Here is a 20,034-nt window from a genome sequence, read left to right on the forward strand (position 1 = left end):
ATTATTGTGTCAGTCGGGGTGTCACCTGAATGGCGTGGCACAGTAGTGTAGTGGTTAGCACAACGCTTCACAGTATCAGTGGCCCAGGTTCAAATCCCGCAACTGACTAAGGATACAAACATTAGAGAAATTTATTTATTTATTGTGAATGATACAGTGCAGAATAGGCCCTTCTGGGCATTTGGTTTGAAAATCCCATTGCTATTGTTATTTAATACACATCTGTAAGCAAAACAATTCAAAATCAGGCTAATAATCCAAACTGCAAATTAAATGGTTTCATATTAGCTCAATATTTTCTATATCCTTCCAGCTAAATGTGGAATCAATTGTAGTTTTCTGCAGAAGGTAACTTTCAGAACAACTAGATTTATTGTTAATTTTCTACGTTTTATTCTGGAAATCTAATACACATTGCCAACAATTACCAGGCATAAAAATGCAGTATTAGGATTCTGATGTAAAGTCTACGGCTAGTAAAATATTTAGAAACACCTCCTAATGTTTCCACGATTGTTTATTGAGAGAGATGGGATCTTGAACAAAAAATGCATTCATTTCTATGATTGCTTCCAGAACAAGGCTTTTTTTTGCCTGGCTGATATATGCCGCTTAGGTTGACATCACATGCAGTTTTGCCAAAGACACTTCAGTGTATGAATATAGGAATAACATTAGTCAATTCAGCCCTTCAAGCCTGGTTTTGCATTCAACCAGATAAATGCAGATATTCTTTAAATGCATCCAGAACCTGCTAATGGTGCAATGTCACTTCTGACAATCAAATAATTGTGTTCCAGGCAAATAATTATTGTGTTTAACTGTATTGCTGGCTTATTGAATTTGTCATAAAGCAGGGTTTAAATAAAGAATGATTGAATTTTAGTCCTCATAAATAATCCTTTATCGTGAGATGTGTGGTTTTGTTTGTAATGATAAGATTTAAGTAACAATTCTGAGCCTTCTGCAACTTAAACAACCAACCTCAATGATGATCTGTATCAGAAGCCAGAAGGGAACAGCAATATCTTCTTGGGGTGTCAATATTTATATTGCCTCTAAGGACATTGTTGGCTTCAAAAAGAAGGGATGGAACAACCACTTCGGATGGGCTTTAGTCAGTAAGTCTATCCAAAGTTGCTGCTCTATTCTTTATCTATTTTGTGACTCTACTGTCAAATTTGAAGCTATTACTAACAAAGCTCTTGCTTTATTCAAACCTTTTGCTCTACAAACTCAACTATGCCTTGAATGGCACAACAGATAGCCATTGCATGTTGCACCAAAGGCTATTTTGTTTACAGACCCAAACATAGCATCCATGCCTGGTGCCTTGACTGTGGGTATATGAACATAGCCTTTGGGTGGGGGGGGGGGGGGGGCGTGTGGTGAAGTCCAGAGATTGGGATCTTGAGGGCAGGAGATGATTAGTGATTATTCCAGAAATTAAGAGTATTGGTGAGTGGGTTCATGATAAAGGTCTTGGGGAGAATTCAGAAATTGAGACTTTTGAAGAATAATAAGGGTCTGAGATCTCCCATCCACTGCCACCAACCTCATAGTTCCCACACCCCACACTTCCCGTTTCTACCTCCTACCCAAGATCCACAAACCTGCCTGTCCAGGTAGACCTATTGTCTCAGCTTGCTCCTGCCCCACCGAATTAATTTCTACATACCTTGACACTGTCTTATCCCCCCTTGTTCAATCTCTTCCCACCTATGTTTGTGACACTTCTCACGCTTTGAATTTTTTCAATGATTTTAAGTTCCTTGGCCCCCACCGCCTTATTTTCACCATGGACGTCCGGTCCCTATATACCTCCATCCCCCACCGGGATGGTCTCAAAGCTCTTCGCTTCTTTTTGGATTCTAGACCTAACCAATTCCCCTCTACCACCACTCTCCTCCGTCTAGCGGAATTAGTTCTTACTCTCAATAATTTCTCCTTTGGCTTCTCCCACTTCCTCCAAACCAAGGGTGTAGCCATGGGCACCCGTATGGGTCCCAGTTATGCCTGCCTTTTTGTTAGCTTTGTGGAATAGTCCATGTTCCAAGTCTATACGGGTATCCGTCCCCCTCTTTTCCTTCGCTACATCCACCACTGCATTGGCGCTGCCTCTTGCACACATGCTCAGCTCGTTGACTTCATTGACTTTGCCTCCAACTTTCACCCTGCCCTCAAATTTACCTGGTCCATTTCCGACACCTCCCTCCCCTTTCTTGATCTTTCTGTCTCCATCTCTGGAGATGGCTTATCTACTGGTATCTACTATAAACCTACAGATTCTCACAGCTACCTGGACTATTCCTCTTCACTCCCTGTCTCTTGCAAAAATGCTATCCCCTTCTCACAATTCTTCCGTCTCTGCCGCATCTGCTCTCAGGATGAGGCTTTTCATTCCAGGACGAAGGAGATGTCTTCCTTTTTTAAACAAAGGGGCTTCCCTTCTTCCACCATCAACTCTGCTCTCAAACGCATCTCTCCCATTTCCCGCACATCTGCCCTCACCCCATCTGCCCACCACCCCACTCGGGATAGGGTTCCCCTTGTCCTCACCTACCACCCCACCAGTCTCCAGGTCCAACGTATAATTCTCCATAACTTCCGCCACCTCCAACGGGACCCAATACCCAGCACATCTTTCCCTCTGTGGTGAACTACATATACCTGTCTGGACACGCCCCCTGCTGACTGCTCCTGTGGCCCCTCCCACTGACTGTGGCTCCTCCCACAGACCCCGGTATAAAGGCGATTGAGGCCTGAGCCTGGTCCTCAGTCTCCAGGATGTAGTATGGTGGTCAACTACTGCTTGTTCTTTCTTACAGTCAATAAAAGCCGATACCTCGCCTTCACATCTCAGAGAGAGTTATTGATGGTGCATCACCCTCCCCCCCCCCCCCCGCTTTCCGCAGGGATCGCTCCCTACGTGACTTCCTTGTCCACTCGTCCCCCCCATCCCTTCCCACCGATCTCGCTCCTGGCACTTATCCTTGTAAACGGAACAAGTGCTACACCTGCCCTTACACTTCCTCCCTCACCACCATTCAGGGCCCCAGACAGTCCTTCCAGGTGAGGCGACACTTCACCTGTGAGTCGGCTGGTGTGGTATACTGCGTCCGGTGCTCTTGGTGTGGCCTTTTATATATTGGTGAGACCCGACGCAGACTGGGAGACTGTTTCACTGAACATCTACGCTCTGTCCGCCAGAGAAAGCAGGATCTCCCAGTGGCCACACATTTTAATTTCATGTCCCATTCCCATTCTGATATGTCTATCCATGGCCTCCTCTACTGTCAAGATGAAGCCACACTCAGGTTGGAGGAACAGCACCTTATATACCGGCTGGGTAGCCTCCAACCTGATGGCATGAACATTGACTTCTCTAATTTCCGTTAATGCCCCTCCTCCCCTTCTGACCCCATCCCTGACATATTTAGTTGTTGTTCTTATTTCTCTCTCTCTGCCCATCACTCTGCCTGTTCTCCATCTCCCTCTGGTGCTTCTCCCCCTTTCTTTCTCCCGAGGCCTCCCGTCCCATGATCCTTTCCCTTCTCCAGCTCTGTATCACTTTCGCCAATCACCTTTCCAGCTCTTAGCTTCATCCCACCCCCTCCGGTCTTCTCCTATCATTTTGCATTTCCCCCTCCCCCTATTACTTTCAAATCTCTTAGTATCTCTCCTTTCAGTTAGTCCTGACGAAGGGTCTCGGCCCGAAACGTCGACAATGCTTCTTATAGCTGCTGCCTGGCCTGCTGTGTTCCACCAGCATTTTGTGAGTGTCTGAGAGCAGTGCTTTATTGTTTGAAAGGGTGGGAAAGATGCCCAGAGATTTTCCAAAGAAAGAGCATTGACATACAATTCATTTTCTCTTTTAGTTTATTCATTTATGTGATTTGGATGCCCTTAAACTGCGGAGATTTATAGAGCTCCTTACATTTTAATTCCAGAACTCCTGTACTGTAGTGGGATTTGAACTCATGTCTTTGGAACAACAATGCAAGGTTCTTAATTTTAATTTGCTAATTTTACCACTGTCCTACCATAACCTATTCCAAGAATGCTGAATCCATCTTTTATTTTGACAGACCTCACCTGCTTGAAAAAAATGGATTTCTTCAGTTGAACCTACTTTCCTGGTCAAACCCCATTCGTCTTGAAGTGCGTCAGTGGTGGCAACCACAAGTGCACTTTGCCAACAATAAATGTTCATGGTGCATGGCACACACCCATCAGACATGGGCACGTTACACACATGCAACCACATGAAATAAGGTCACATGAGCTGCTAATCACTGTCAAGTTTACACTTTACTACCTTCTCAAAACACATAACAAGCATGCACTATATATTTGAACTTCTCGAGCAATATTTCTTAATAATTAAGGACAGACCTTCACACCAGGAGGACCAGGGCGACCAGGATTTCCATGGGGTCCTTGGCGTCCCTATAGAATGAATAAAGAAAGAAAGGCAGGAATCAGAGACCACATTTCTTGGCTTGAACAGCATGTAACACATCAATTAAACTATGTCATAACTGTAATAAAGCCAAAGCCCAAGTTTGGATAATCATAAAAGGTAATGAATTCCATTAGAATCACATCATTTGACTGATAAACATACTCACATACTTATACAACTTCCTTTTGTATTTCTATTTTGTCAAGTATATGTGATAATGTAACCTGTAGACCAAATAAAACTGCACAGCTGTGAGATCCGGGAGCTCTCGTTTGCTGGTGTACATACAAGTACCTTGCTCATGGCTTAGGATGCTTTCCCAGAGGGCTCAGTGAAGAAAGGGGTTACATCCATTCAGGATAGTACAGAAATCTAGCACAGACCCTTGCCATCCCTACAGCTGTCCACAGCTGCACCAGGACCTGGTGCCAAACCAGCAGTGAAGTGCTACACAGCTCAAAGTGGAGGTGCTATAAGGAAACACTGAAACACTAAGTTAGCTCTTTGGGCCTTCTGTTGGCTAGTGTATTGAAATGCTAGTCAACAGGATCCCCCTTCCAACATGCCAGACCATGGCCTCCTCTTATGCCAAGATGAGGCTACCCTCCGGGTGGAGGAGCAACACATTATACTCCGTCTGAGCAGCCTCCAACCTGATGGCATGAACATCGATTTCTGCTTCCGGGATAAAAACATGTTCCCTCTTCCTCTATTCCCCACACTGGCCTTTTAGCTCTTCTCTCCTTCCTATCACTTCTCCCTGGGTTCCCCCCTCCTTCCTTTTCTCCTATCGTCCATTTCTTCTCCTATCAGATTCCTTCTTCTCCAACCCTTTACCTTTCCCATCCATCTCACTTCACCTGTCACCTTCCAGCTAGCCTCCTTCCCCTCCCCTCCCTTTTTATTCTGGTGTCTTCCCCCTTCCTTCTCAGTCCTGAAGAAGGGTCTCGACTTGAAATGCCGACTGTTTATTCATCTGCTGCCTAACCAGCTGAGCTCCACCAGCATTTTGAGTGTATTGCATCAAAATGTAGTCATGGTCTGGCTGATGCTATCAGGTTGTAACTTCTGAATTTTAATTAACTCTCTTGCTTGAACTGTCTCCCTGATTGGCCAGGACTTGCCAGTTAAATTGGCCACGAAGTTTGAAGGAATGATTAACTAGGGGTTTTTAATTTCTACGATACCTCTCCATTTACAATCCACTTAACACGAGCAGGATGTAAAATCTAAATAAAAACTGGAAAATGTAAATCAGATTCCACTGGATAATGCCATGACGCTTGGTCAGAATCTGTCAGTTCACTCTCTTGCTGGGCTGCACACATGCTAGGGTTTAGATTTACTATGATTCCCCAGCTTTTAGGTTGGCTATCACTTCCTGGGTTGTACATTTGGCTAGTTGTAAGTAAATCCTAATTCATTTCAAAGGAATTGTAAAAATCTAGATGGGGAAGCAAAGGGAACAATGAAAGCATTACAAACAAGAGAAAACCTGCAGATGTTGGAAATCCAAGCAACACACACAGAAAATGCTGGGGGATCTCAGCAGGACAGGCAGCATCAATGGAAAAGAGTATAGTTGACGTTTCAGGCCGAAACCCTTCAGCAGGGCTGTGAAAGCCATTAACTAACTCTAGGAATTCCTCACTTCTGTTACGTTAATGTTGGTTCAGTAGTGCACCTGGGTTTCAGAGGATACAGATTAGCAAGCATTTGGAGAACTCCGGAGAGCTGAAAGTCAGCTAGTCAATTGAAGAAGGATGTTGGGAAGAAAGACATGTTGAGTAGTGGGGGCAGGGGTCAGTTGACGTGGCTAGTGTGACTGGTATATATAGTATGCTTGATATTGGTGATGTCTCTTGCTTCAGCTATTGTCACCAAAGTCATATGCACAAGTACATACAAGTAGAACATGTCAAACCTTGAAGATGATGGGTTACAGCAGCAGAAACCACAATTGTACTCAGTAGCCACTTTATTAAGTACAGGAGATACTTAATAATGTTGCTACTGAGCACATATTCACAGATGCAATGAAAAATTTACTTGCAGCAGCATCACAAGGATGTTCAAACATCATATAAGAAAAACATGAATTAAACAAGATTAAAAATAAGTCCCTGTTAGTCGACGTGACCAAAGTGGTTATAGTGCTGCCAAACCCTAGTGATTTGAGGTTGTGTCGGCTGATTCAAGAACCAAATAGTTAAAGGGAATTAGCTATTCCTGAACCTGGTGGTGTGAGATCTAAGACTTTGTTCCCTCCTTTGCAATGACAGCTGTGAGAAAATGGCATTGCCCAGATGGTGGGGATCTTTGATGATCGATGTTGCCTTCCTGAGGTGGGGGGCGGGAGATGTACTCATAATATAATGGGCAGAGTCCACTACCCACTACTCTTCTGCAGCTTCTTACATTCCTGTGCTATACATCGGCAGAGATAAACTTAGGTGTGTTTAGATGGATTCGTTTTTCAATTGTCTTAAGATCTAAAGATCAGCAGTACTATTATGTTTTCTGAGGGGGAGGTTGTTGCAATGCAGAAGCCTGCAACTGAACAGTTCTCAAAGTTTGAAATAAAAGCTACCATTTTCAACAACATCACAAAAAAGAGAAAATCTGCAGATGCTGGACATCCGGGTAGCACACACAAAATGCTGGAGGAACTCAGCAGGCCAGGTGGCATCTATGGAAAAGAATACAGTCGACGTTTCTGGCTGAGACCCTTCAGCAGGACTGGAGAGAAAAAGATGGGGGGGTAGATTTAAAAGATGGGGGAGGGGTGGGAGAAACACAAGGTGAGAGGTGAAACTGGGAGGGGGAGGAGTGAAGTAGAGAAATGGAAAGTTGATTGGTGAAAGAGATACAGGGCTGGAGAAGGGGGAGTCTGATAGGAGAGGACAGAAGGCCATGGAAGAAAGAAAAGGGGGGAGGAGCACCAGAGGGAGGCAATGGGCAGGTAAGGAGACAAGGTGAGAAAGGGAAAAGTAGATGGGGGGGAGGTGGAGGGCATTCCTGGAAGTTTGAGAACAAAATACTCACTGGCTCTTCATCACATCTCAAATCATCTAAAGTAATGTTGGACAATGGACACCATCATGTACCACTTAGAAATTCATAAAATGCGCAGAGGTGATCAGCTTTTCCAGAAAGCTATCTTCAATGCATTAGGTATGATTCAGTACTTGGTCGTTGCATGCCATGCCTGGCAAAAGGCAATTTGTTTGGAGGTGAGTTGTTATTCAAAAGTAGGTATGATACTCTTCTAGATATTGATGGAATGGCAGAGCATACTCAATGGGCCAAATGGCCTAATTCTGCTGTTTTGTATCTTATAATGCTCACACAAAGGTTGTAAATGTGACAAAGCAATTGTCTGAAAGCTCTTTTTATCCGAAAGGTCCTTACCTAGCTTTGGAAGTATAAGATCCCGGGAAACCATTGAGATCTCATACTGGTATTGAGCTATGCAGACATTCCCCAGGTTAAAACAGCGTCTTTCTTGAGAACTGTCCATAAGTTGGAAATGAACAAAAACAACATGCAGTAGAGGATCAAAGAAACAGCAAAAATCAGAGTGTGAGTAGGCATTGCAAGAGTGGCTGGCAGCAGGCCTCAACACGAGTGAGTGAGTGGATCTGCTTACTGATCCCAGGGGGATGAGGGAGTGGCGAGAGAAGAAAGCAAGTGGAAATGCCAATTTCCATTCACAATTCCACTGGCAGAAGAAGAAGGCAGCCCCATAGGAGCTGGGAAATCTAACAACATCCTTCATGCTAGTTTTCCAACACTTACACATGTACATATTGTCCATAAATCAGGTATTTGTAAGCTAGGGAGGACCTTTATCAACAGTCAGTCCCCTGCCACTGACCTATATTTTTTACACAAACAAGAGAAAATCTGCAGATGCCGAAAATCCAGGCAACACACACAACATGCTGGAGGAACTCAGCAGGCCAGGCAGCGTCTATGGAAAAAGGTACAGTCAACGTTTCAAGCCAGGACCCTTCTCCAGTCCTGCTGAAGGGTCTCAGCCTGAAACGTCAACTGTTTACTCTTTTCCATAGACGTTGCCTGGCCTGCTGAGTTCCTCCAGCATTTTGTGTGTTTTGCCTATATTTCTTTATCTATTTATCTCACCATGAAGTGCTGTGGTGTTGCTATCTCCAAATAATTGAAGGCTTTTTTTCCCCATTAGAGTTGCAGTGAAGTATTCTCTTTCCATCCTCTTGAAAGCCATTCCCCTTTTATGCTGTTTGTTTGCGGATTTGCAATTTTTAAACAATTTCTGTATTATTCAATTAGCTGTTGCAACTTGCTGTTGATTGTTCTGATATTTCTCAACTGTTCACCAATTTTTTTTGCTGTTGTGTATCAAGTCTGTTTTCTATTGGCTTCTGAGTTCTGCCAGGCCTCCATATGTGCTTCCTTGAGATGGTAACCAAGGCGGAAAAGTACAATTTCTGGCAATGTAACAGGATTGACTTGGACTGCATGGGGTGAGTTGAGGATGTAGTACTGAGTACAGTATCATTTTGCAGAATTAATACTGGGGATTTTATTGCTGATATTGGTAATTTTATTTCCAGATTTTACTGTCACTAAGCAGGCCTGCTTCCTTAAGTTCGTCATAGCTGGGGATGGTAGAGAGGACAAGCTCCTATTAAATGCTCCCAATATCATGTGCCTCAAATAGCTTCTGACAACCAAGTCCAGTTCCTGGCCTTCACGTGCCACTTAGCTATTAAGCCCAGTGGAACCGTTTCTACTGACAGGAAAAGGGGCAAAGGAGGGTTATTGGTGCCTTAAAACCAGTCGCTTTGGGCAGAAGGGGCTCATCAGCCATGGTTGGCAGCTCATCTAGGAGAAGGAAAACTCTGATCTCAAATCTCTGCTGCCTTGTGGCTATACCCACTCACGGGGAAGGCTTCAGGAATAAACCCATGAAGGAAAATCCGGAGCTGGAGTCCCTAAGGCAGTCCTATGTTGTATTCAATGTTGACTGGCAACTCCTGCGACGCTACTGGTACCAAACTGTATCTGTCATTCCTTTGGATTCATCAGATGCACGGAGAGGGGGAGCTGGGAAACAGCTTGCTCTCCATATCTTACTGCCCAGGCTTGCATATCTAGACACCTAGGATGCAATATCCATGGTCAACTCTTATTGATGGAGGCCTCAAACAGAAGCAGGCTTAGAAAGTGTGCCCAAGTTTCCACAATTCTATATCTTCATTGGCATTGCTGGCAGTTGTTACTGTTGTGTTAAAGTCACCAATGAGGATTCAAGCTCTGTGTGCATGTGGCATTGGTTCTGAAAGTTCAGATTTCCTACTGAATGATTTGTGGACTGCCATGATTGTCAGAGCTCCAATCCTCACATTATTTTAAATATCATTGCTTTTCTTTGTGGATCCTTGATGCTATTTTGATAAACAGGTCTGATTTTATATTGCCTTATTATTCATGAGGTCTTCATATTGCCAACTTCATGATTTACTGCTGCTTGGCCTTTTCTTTTCTGAACAAAGAACATAACATCTGTTTTCCGAGCACAACTTTTCAATTAATGTTCAACAGAGATGAGGCTCTCAAAATGCAACAGCCAGTGCTGTCCTTGTGATGCACCCAGTTTTAGGTGACTGTTATGTTTATGTTGATCAGGATCACTGTTCACTGAGCAATGGAGAATTGATTTGAGGGGATGTTTTCAAAATTACAAAGATATCACTTATATATCATTTTTACAAAACCAAATACAATTTTTAAAAATACTTTTGTTTGCACTAGATCTCTCTCACAACAATTTACATAATGTAAAATATAGACTGAGGCCCATACAACTTTTGCTTTTCCTACTTGTATTTGTAATACAGGAGTTTATGAATGGAGTTGGAATGTTACTGTACTCAGGAACTATGAAGATGACAATCATCTTGGATTGGCATGAAAAATAGATGGTGAAGGGTTCGTCATTTTTCACAAATTCTGTTCACCTTTGACTATTAAATATTAAAATGTTAAATTCCCAATGCTTGTGAATTTGACCTGATATATCGTATTTTTAAAATTTTCTACAAGTTCTCAACTTACTAAATTCACAGCTGCTTGTTTTTATTCTGCTGTCATTCTCACATAACCTATAAAGCACAAGGCATTTGTATGGTACCAGGCACAACAATAAGACCATGTGACTGGAGTGATTTATAACTCAGTAGAATGAGCTAAAGGGTCTTTCTGCTGTATGTCATGGACATTAAATAGGCAATTTCCACAAACAGACATAAAACAAAACTTAGCAAAGAGAGTATGCATTAACGTAGCCTTTCCATGACTTCAGGATATCATAGTGCACTTCACTACCAGTTAAGTAGACTTGAAGTATAACTACAATATTTTAATGCTAAACAACAGTTAACCTGCAAACAACAAAATGATTTACACACTACAAAATGCAGTGAATGTGCTAAAATGGCGATTGACCAAGCTAAACATTGACCAAGTTACTTGAAGAAATCCAAAAATTACACAGATAAAGTCTTGCCATTACTTAAAAAGGTATTAGGACCTCTGTTTATCATCTCATGTAATGGGTGGCAGGCCAGAGGTTGCGATATTTCCAGAAATGCGCATTTGAAGCAATGCAGTGCAAAGACTCGTGCTGGTTTTGCGACAGGCAGTGTTCTTTTACACAAGGTCGTGTATCCCAAAACTCACCCAAAGGTCCTTCACTTGTGAGTCCTCACCTCCGTGAAGAATAGAATTTATGGAAGAGATTAGCTGAAGAGCATTGAAGATGGAAGGAGGACAGGATAGTAAGAGGAGTGGAGGTAGGAAGAGAGGATGGTGGAGAAAACAAGAGGATCCCAGAAAGAGAAGCAAGCAGATGGTTATTTGAAAGGAGATATGTGGGAGGTGGCCTGAGGGTCTCAGTAGGGTAGATTAGATGGGTGTTAGGGTTATGATTGGAGATCATTCATGAAATTTTACTGCACCTCCTCTTTCAGATGTTTATACCCTGGTTTTAGACACCTAGCCAGAAGTATCTTCAGCCTGTCAAATCCACTATATATTTCAATGAGATTTCCTCTCATTCTTCTGAACTCCGGTGAATGATGGACTTTATGATCTGATCTCTCTCATTCAACAGTCCCACTTCCCTGTACTGGGGTAACCAGAAGTGTACACAATATTGATTAACAATGGATTGACTATCCTCATAAACCAGTGAAGTAATCAGTATGATCAGCCTTTATAGCAGTCCCCTTGTGGAAATGGACTTTTCTTGGATAGGGAAACCAGATCTGTGTGCAATAATCCAGATTTACAAAAAAAAAAAGCCTTTAATAATTGTAGCAAAACATCCATGCTCTATACCCAAAACCACTGGCAAAAAAGATCAACAAAAAATTCACCTTTCTAACTATTTACTGCTCCTGTACATTTGCTTTCAGTGACAAATGTCTTCATTAATCAATTCTGTGTGCAGTTCAGATTGCCCCATTACAGGAAGGTGTGGAGTCCGTGGAGAGCTGTGGTGAACTACATATACCTGTCTGGACATGCCCCCCCTCCCCGCTGACTGCTCCTGTGGCTCCTCCCACTGACCCCTGTATAAAGGCGATTGGAGGCACTGCTCCTCCCTCAGTCTCCAGGATGTTGTATGGTGGTCTCTTGCTGCTGACTACTCTCTTCCAGCGAATAAAAGCCTATATCTCGCCTCACATCTCTGAGAGTTATTGATGGTGAATCAGGCGCAGAAGAGGCCTAGCAGGGGGATGTTTGGATTGAAGAGTATTATCTATAATTAGAGGCTGGACAAACTTGGGTTGTTCTCTAGAGCGCTGGAAGCTGAGGGGGGTCCTGAGAGAACGATGGGCGGAATACATAGGGTAGATAGTCAGAATCTTTTTCCCTAAGTAGAAATGTCAAACACTAGAAGGGGTAAATTTAAAGGTAAGTGCAGGATGCTTTTTTTCTTCCACAGAAAATAGTTGTTCCTGGAATCCACTATCAAAGGTGGTGGAAGCAGAGACAATAGTGCCATTTGAGAGGCATTTAGAGGCAGAGAAACATCCATGGAATAGAGGGAGAGTGGATTGTGAGCAGGCAGACAGGTGTAGTTTGACATCGTGATTGGTGTGGTAACTTCTACTTTACAAAAAGACCACTTGACAACTTGATGGCCAAAAGAGCATCTTTATCTGGGACAGCAAATGATATTTACAATACAGAGGCTTCCAGGTACCTCGTGCGGCATGGGTGGAGGAACTATATACAATGCATACTGGGAGTAAAAAGAGCGGAAGTAAAGACCCTGCCAACCCTGGATCCCGCCTCTTGCTACCAACAGCTTCCCGATTAGTATTAATTTACTTTTAATAATACTCACACTACAACAGTAAATGTAAAATGTAAATCGTAAAATGAAGGGTGTCATTGTGTGTCTCTATTCTATTTCCCAATCTATAATAAGTACTCTACCTTGCATTTTTTTCTTATGAAAAACTGGATAATTTTACCTTTATCCATCCTAAGATGTGTTGGCTAGATGTTTACTCACTTATCTACATCACCTTATGGCTTCTTATAAATCTTCTCCCACACTACAGCACCAGGTTGTTTCATCAGCAAATTTAGAAGTTTCACATTTGGTTCCCTTAATCAACTGACTGATATGCATCGTGAACAGCTGAGAGACAAACACTGAACCCCATAGTTCCTATCTTAGGATACCATATGACTTGAGGGGAATTTGCAATTTGCATTCCCACATAGTGCTTGCCTAAATCATTTTGGTGGACATGGATTTGAGAAGATTCTCGGCGAATGACTCCAGTGTAGTTGTACTAACTACATTCACGGTGGAGGAGGAAATTAATGCCAAGAATGGTTAAAGGGCTGAATTTCTCTTCATTCCTCAGTTAGGATGACAAATGGATATTACTGATGAAAAATATTATAGAGTTTTGCATATTTATTATTTTGGTAGTTAACAACAGGGTAAATTTTCATTGCATTGACTCTTCATCTTTACAGCTCTTGATTCCCGTTCAAAGTTAAAAGTTATGCAATTGCACACCGTGCCGGTTGGCTATTGCAGGGAGCTCATGCTGTTATGACCCCAGCCCCCTCCTTTGTGAGAATCGCAAGAGCCCTAGTGAAGGGGGGGTCAATGACCCAAGAGAAGAGAGAGATACATGCGGTGTCCCTCGTTTCACGGCGAGGCAAAAGCTGGCGACTGTGGTCATTGTCTCATGGAGACACCTTTGTGAATTGGGAACTGTACTACGTGTATACCTTCAGGGCAACGTGGGTGGAGAGACGGAGAGAGATTGCATCATCCCAACCTGATTGACATCTGAGACCCCATGAGTTCAGATAAAAGAGGGGTTGTAAAGACGGCTTCCCCAGACGCACCAGAAGACACACTAGAAATCCTGTGACAGCGTTTAATAGCGACAGCCGGTGGGGGGGTTCGTGTGCGTCTTTTCCTTGCCTGGGATTGGCGACCTCACCACGGAAAAACGGCTTAGCTGCAGGAGAGGCCACAAGTGAGCGGCCATTCTCCAACGAGACTCCGACGGATCGAACTCATAAAGGTTGGAAAAACCTGCTGGGTAACTGTTTCATTCAATCTCTATCTCTCTCTCTCCAACAAAAGTGCACCACCGCGACACCCCAAAAGACGGCAGCTGGTGGAACTGCAGTGACCGCAAGAGACTTTTAGATATACAGCAGACAATATATACCTTACCCCTAGACAACGATAGAGCTAATTTCTTATTGATTATTACTATACCTGCGCTTTAGATTGAGTATTGACGATGTATGTTATCTGAATGTTTGTATTAACCTTACTTTTGTGCCCCTTTATAAATAAAAATGTTTAAAAATGGTACCATCAGACTTCAGCGGACCTCTCTATCTTTGCTGGTAAGTGATCCAGTTACGGTATACGTAACAATGCGTAGAAGCAAGTTTGGATAGCTCAGCTGCACCAAATTGTTTCAATCGAATTGACAGATGTTCTGGTAGGAAAGTGATTCAATGTAACTGTTCTCAGTCCAATGCTGAACCAATGGAAAGTGAGCCAAACTGGAATATAACCCAGCTGACATCTGGCCAACTTTCAACAATTAATTATGACTCACAGTTTGGTTGTTGCAATCAGCTGAAATAACTGTTGTCTTCCACTTTTGAAAAAAATCCTAGCTGTACTTCAGTATTTCAGATTCACACTGCCTGATATGTATTGAACAATTCTACAAATCTTTCTGCTATTCACACCTTCTAAAAAACTAAAGTCTTCCCAGCGAGGAGATGACGACAAGCATTATTAGCCACCCTAAGCCAGAAATTCAAAATACCGTACTTAAGACAGCTGCAATGTCACAGATAATTTTGTCCAGCTCATATTGTTACCATCAAACTGGTATAAACAATTCAATATGAACGCGGCTGGTGTGAACAATCTAATTCAAACCCAGTTGCCATGAACAATTTGATCTGCTCCAGCTGGTGTGAACAACCTAATTGAAGTCAGGTAACTGAATATTGCAATTAGATCTCCGTGGAAGGCCTTCTACTGATAAATGTTAACTTATCAGAGAGCTGCAGTGAGTATTTATCATGCAGTTTCTCACATTTTGTGTAAATATGTAAACTCCTGCAAAACTGCATGATTGCAAATGAGAAACCTCATTACTTACAGAAATAATGCAAACTGATGTTAAATATAAATGCTTGAAATGTGATCACACTGGAATCATCATTCATGAGAAAACTGTATCTGTTCAGTGCAACAAGATCTTCAAATTTAAGCATATTTTACTGAGTACTGATCCTGTATGGTCACATTATGCAATGGATTAGCATTCAGCCTCATTACAGAGGATTCCAGTCAACTGGTTATTCAAGGCAGCCCGTTTATTTGGGACAGCTCTTAAAGGACACAAACTAATCGAGGAAATAGCTGGGATCCCCTTTGTTTATTTCTGTCATTATGGCACTGAATTAGGGCAGGAGACTGCCGGCAAACAGGTTCTAATGAGCTTCAGTCACGTAAACTTGTGTGGCCATTAGACACTGCACCGTGCTTAAAGCTTTTAAACAGCGTCAGTTACATGTGTTTGTGTTCAAAAAGCAGTGATTTCCGTCAGCAGTAAGACAATTCAGAACTGCTTTGCTCACTACGATTTCAGGCCTTCAGGTGTGGAGATGCCAGAAACGTACAAGAGTGAAAATGAAACGATTTCACTTCTTCAACAAAGTAGGCATTACGAAGGTATCGACAACAGCTGCTGCTCGACGAGGATTCAAAGGAGTATGTCACCATCAATACGCACAAGGGATTATTCAAATACAATCGCCTGGTGTTTGGAGTGGCATCTAGCCCCGCCATTTTCCAAAGGACAATGGACTCTTTGCTGCAGGGGATTCCGCATGTAGCAGTGTATCTTGATGATATTTTGATCACGGGAGCCACGGAGGGGGAGCATCTGGCTAATTTAGAACAGGTGCTGAAGAGACTCTCAGATGCAGGGCTGCGGTTGAAACGTGGAAAATGTGTTTTCCTGTCTCTGAGTGTGACCTACCTGGGACACAAGATTACAGCTGAGGGGCTTTGCCCAGTGGAGGAAAAAGTGAGAGACAGGATGAAGAGGTCAATACTCCCCAATGCCATTAGGCTTTACAATTCAACCGCCAGGACTTAAGAACTTTTTAAAAGCTATTATTAATGCTTTTGAGATAGTGATTTAGATGCATATCATATTTTTTTACTGAGTTAAATATTGTATGTTATTAGTTTTGCTACAACAAGTGTATGGGACATTGGAAAAAAAGTTGAATTTCCCCATGGGGATGAATAAAGTATCTATCTATCTATCTATCTATCTATCTATCTATTAAGGCGGCCCCAAGCCCCTAGAGCGTCACTGAATTCAGATCATTTTCGGGCATGGTGAATTATTATGGCAAGTTTCTTCTGGACCTCTCAAAGGTTTTGGCCCCACTGTATAAGCTGCTTCACAATGACACTAAGTGGCAGTGGGGTGAAGAGCAGGAGGAAGCTTTCAAGAAAGTGAAAGAACTCCTGCACTCAGCGAAGCTGCTCGTTTACTATGACCCAGACAAGGAGATCACCCTTTCATGTGACGCTTCACCCTATGGAGTAGGGGCAATTCTCTCACACGTAATGGAGGACCGTTCAGAGAAGCCTATTGGTTTTTCTGAAGGCTACTGAGAAGGGATATTCACAGCTAGACAAAGAAGGTCTGGCCATTGTTTTTGTGGTCAAACGTTTTCATCAGTACCTCTATGGATGTGCATTCACAATTTGTACGGACCATAAACCACTGATGAGACTTTTTAAGGAAATCCAGATGCACCCCACCACTATCCTCAGCCAGGATACAGCATTGGACTCTCACATTGTCAGCCTACCAGTATACTATCGTGTACAGAGTGGGTGGGGATAATGCAAACGCTGATGCGCTGAGTCGACTCCCTTTACCTGAGACGCCTGTTACTACATATGTGCCTCCAGAGACTGTGTTTTCATTGGAGAGGCTGTCTGCGACACCTGTAAAGGCAACCCAGATCAAGTAATGGACAGAGATTTGAGTCCTGTCTCAAGTCAAGACTTTCCTTTTACAAGGTTGGCCCAGAGTTGTGGAAGGAGAGGAACTGAGATCTTATGCCAAACGCAAGACTGAACTGAGTCTGTAGGATGGTTGCATTTTCTAGGGCTGAGGGTCATCGTGCCTCCCCCTGGCCATTCACAGATTGTGGAAGAAATTCATGAGACTCACCCAGGGGTGCCTCGAATGAAAAGCCTTGCAAGATCCTATGTCTGGTGGCCAAGAATGGATCAGGATCTGGAGAACAAGGTAAAATCATGCACGCAATGTCAGACTAATCAGAACATGCCACCACCAGCTCTTTTGCACCCATGGGAGTGGCCAGTCTACCACTGGTCTAGGCTACATTTGGACTTTGCTGGCCCCTTTATGGGACAGATGTTTCTTGTAATGGTAGATGCACATTCCAAATGGAGCAAAGCTCACATCATGAGCAACATCACAGCCCCCTCAACCATAGACAAACTCAGGCAAGTGTTTGCAGTCCACGGGTTGCCTGACACTCTGGCCCGACATTCACCAGTGAGCTGTTCGGTGAGTTCATGCGGCAGAATGGCATTCATCACATTCGGATGGCCCCTTTCCACCCAGCCTCAAATGGTTTGGCTGAGCGGGCTGTTCAGACAGTGAAGGAAGGCCTGAAGCGGATGACAGGGAACTCTCTTAGTTCCAGGCTTTCACGTTTCCTGTTTAAATACCGCCTCACTCCACAGACTACGACTGCACGCACTCCAGCAGAGATGCTGATGGGGCATAGGCCCAAGTCAAGGTTGCACCTGCTGCGCCTGGACATGAAGGCAAAAGTGGAGAGAAAGCAGGAAAAGCAGAAGGAGGGACATGATCAACATGCGCGAGACAGACCGTTAGAACCGGATGACAATGTCTATGTGAGAAACAATCAGCAATGGCAACCTGGTGTTATTCTTAAGCAGAGTGGTCCAGTCTCCTATGTTGTTAAACTGACTGATGGGCGTGTTTTCCGCAGACATCAGGACCATGTGCGCCTGCGTCATGATTCCAGCTCAGAGGCAGACAGTTCCATGGAGTTTCCAATGGTGAGACAGACTACTGGGGAAGCATGTCCACCAGTGACTTTGCTAGAGGGAGACGCACTGGCAGAGGGGGCAGAGTCCCCTGAAGAGGATGGACATTCTTACGCGGACATACAGACCCCTCTCGTATCCCCAACACTAGATCCACCCAAAACATCCTCACCAGCGGTGCCTGCTGGGTCACCGGGGGTAGTGCATAGATCGCAGCGCCCTCACAAACCTCCTGACAGACTGAATCTTTGATTGGATAGTTTCTTTTGTTGTTAGATTGAATGTTGATTTTGCCATTTTTTTTTTTAGGTATTTTTGTATTGGTAACCTGTTGCTGATGATACAACTGTTTTTATTTCACAGTTCTTCTATATTTGGGGAATGTTGGATTTTAAAGGGGGAGAAGTGTTGTAATGTGAGTATTATTAAAAGTAAGTTAATACTACCTGGGTTGGCGGGATCTTTACTTCCGCTCTTTTTACTCCCAGTATGCATTGTATATCGTTCCTCCACCCATGCCGCACGAGGTACCTGGAAGCCTCTGGATTGTAAATATCATTTGTCATCCCACATAAAGATGCTCTTTTGGCCATCAAGTTGTCAAGTGGTCTTCTTGTAAAGTAGAAGTTACCATAACCCTCTCCTGTTAGACTGTTTGAGCTAACTCATTTTTTTATTCTTTCTTACTTCTCTTCTAATATTTGTATATCTGTGCACTTGTAATGCTACTGTGACACTGCAATTTCCTTTGGAATCTATAAAGTATCTATTTATCTAAAAACTCCTGCCGCCTAGATCTGTGAATGACTACCATGGCCAGGCCCAAGAGAGAACCAGCTCCTGCATCCAGCTCTGTTTGGCTTATCAAAGAACATGAGTATAAGACCAATGTGCAATGAGAACAGGAGGACACTTCAAACCCTCAAAGAGGGGCTACTGCCTCTTACATTCTGTGTACGCATGGAACATGTAACTCCATGCTGCAGGAATAACAGGCAGCCTGAGAGACCATGAGCCAGCTTAAATACTTGACACAACACTCTTCACTGCAGGTTCCCCGATGTCGTGTGGGTGGACTCCGTATAGATAAACGTACACAGGGGTGCCGCCCTTGCCACTGGATGGCAAAACTGACCATCACAGCGAGTCTACAGGGCAGGGAAGGGCAAAGAAGGGGAGAGTGTGCAAGGACCGCCCATGCAGGTGTGGGGTGGTGTGCAGGGCATTTTCAAGAGATGGCGAGGCCTTGTGGACCTGCTTCCAAGGTGGGCTGAGGGGCCTGGGACTAATGAACAATTCTGGCTGAGCTGAGGGGGTTCATTATGGGGGGGACTGTTCACACTCATTGTTCCCCTCGACACTCAGTTCCGGAGATTTTGGCCATGACTCTAAAATGCAGGAGCTCTTCCTTTGCTGGTAGAGAAGCATTGTGACTGGAAGTGACCCCATCCCAGAATCTGAAAAGGTCATGGGAAAAGAGAAACACAGCTGATGCCTGCCACTGGGAGTTGCAAGACATATTGAAGCAATGAATTGATTGCCAATACATAACATGCTGATGGATGCTCTCTACTCAGGTATTTTTGAGGTCTGGAGCCAGAGAATTGCTCTCTGGTTTCAAATACACAGCCGTGCCAGATTGCAATGCTGGAAAGACTTGGAACGACAGCAGAAGCCCAATTCAATCTCTTATCCCAGAAGAAGTCCTCCAGTTTCTTCTGGATGTTGGCAGCAAAGGCAAGGTCAGGACCACAGTAACCAAATGGTATCGCAACATGAAGGTCACCTGTTGGTCTATGACAAGTACCCAGCCATTGTAAGAATGCTGAGTGATAGCTAAGTGAGACATTCATGTCCAGCTCCTGCCAGTCTGCTA

The 20,034-nt window shown here is 43.6% G+C and overlaps 1 protein-coding gene across 4 annotated transcripts in view; it reads right to left on the reverse strand.

The window, feature by feature from the left end:
- Positions 1–20,034, reverse strand: part of col27a1b (collagen, type XXVII, alpha 1b) — a 591,175-nt gene that overhangs the window by 447,427 nt on the left and 123,714 nt on the right. For all 4 annotated transcript variants that reach the window (XM_073052881.1, XM_073052882.1, XM_073052884.1 and 1 more), the window contains exon 5: positions 4,396–4,449. In XM_073052881.1, coding sequence (XP_072908982.1) covers positions 4,396–4,449 — 54 coding nt within the window. The remainder of the gene's footprint in view (positions 1–4,395; positions 4,450–20,034) is intronic.

This window comes from Hemitrygon akajei, chromosome 7, assembly GCF_048418815.1.
Source record: "Hemitrygon akajei chromosome 7, sHemAka1.3, whole genome shotgun sequence".
Lineage (NCBI taxonomy): Eukaryota > Metazoa > Chordata > Chondrichthyes > Myliobatiformes > Dasyatidae > Hemitrygon > Hemitrygon akajei.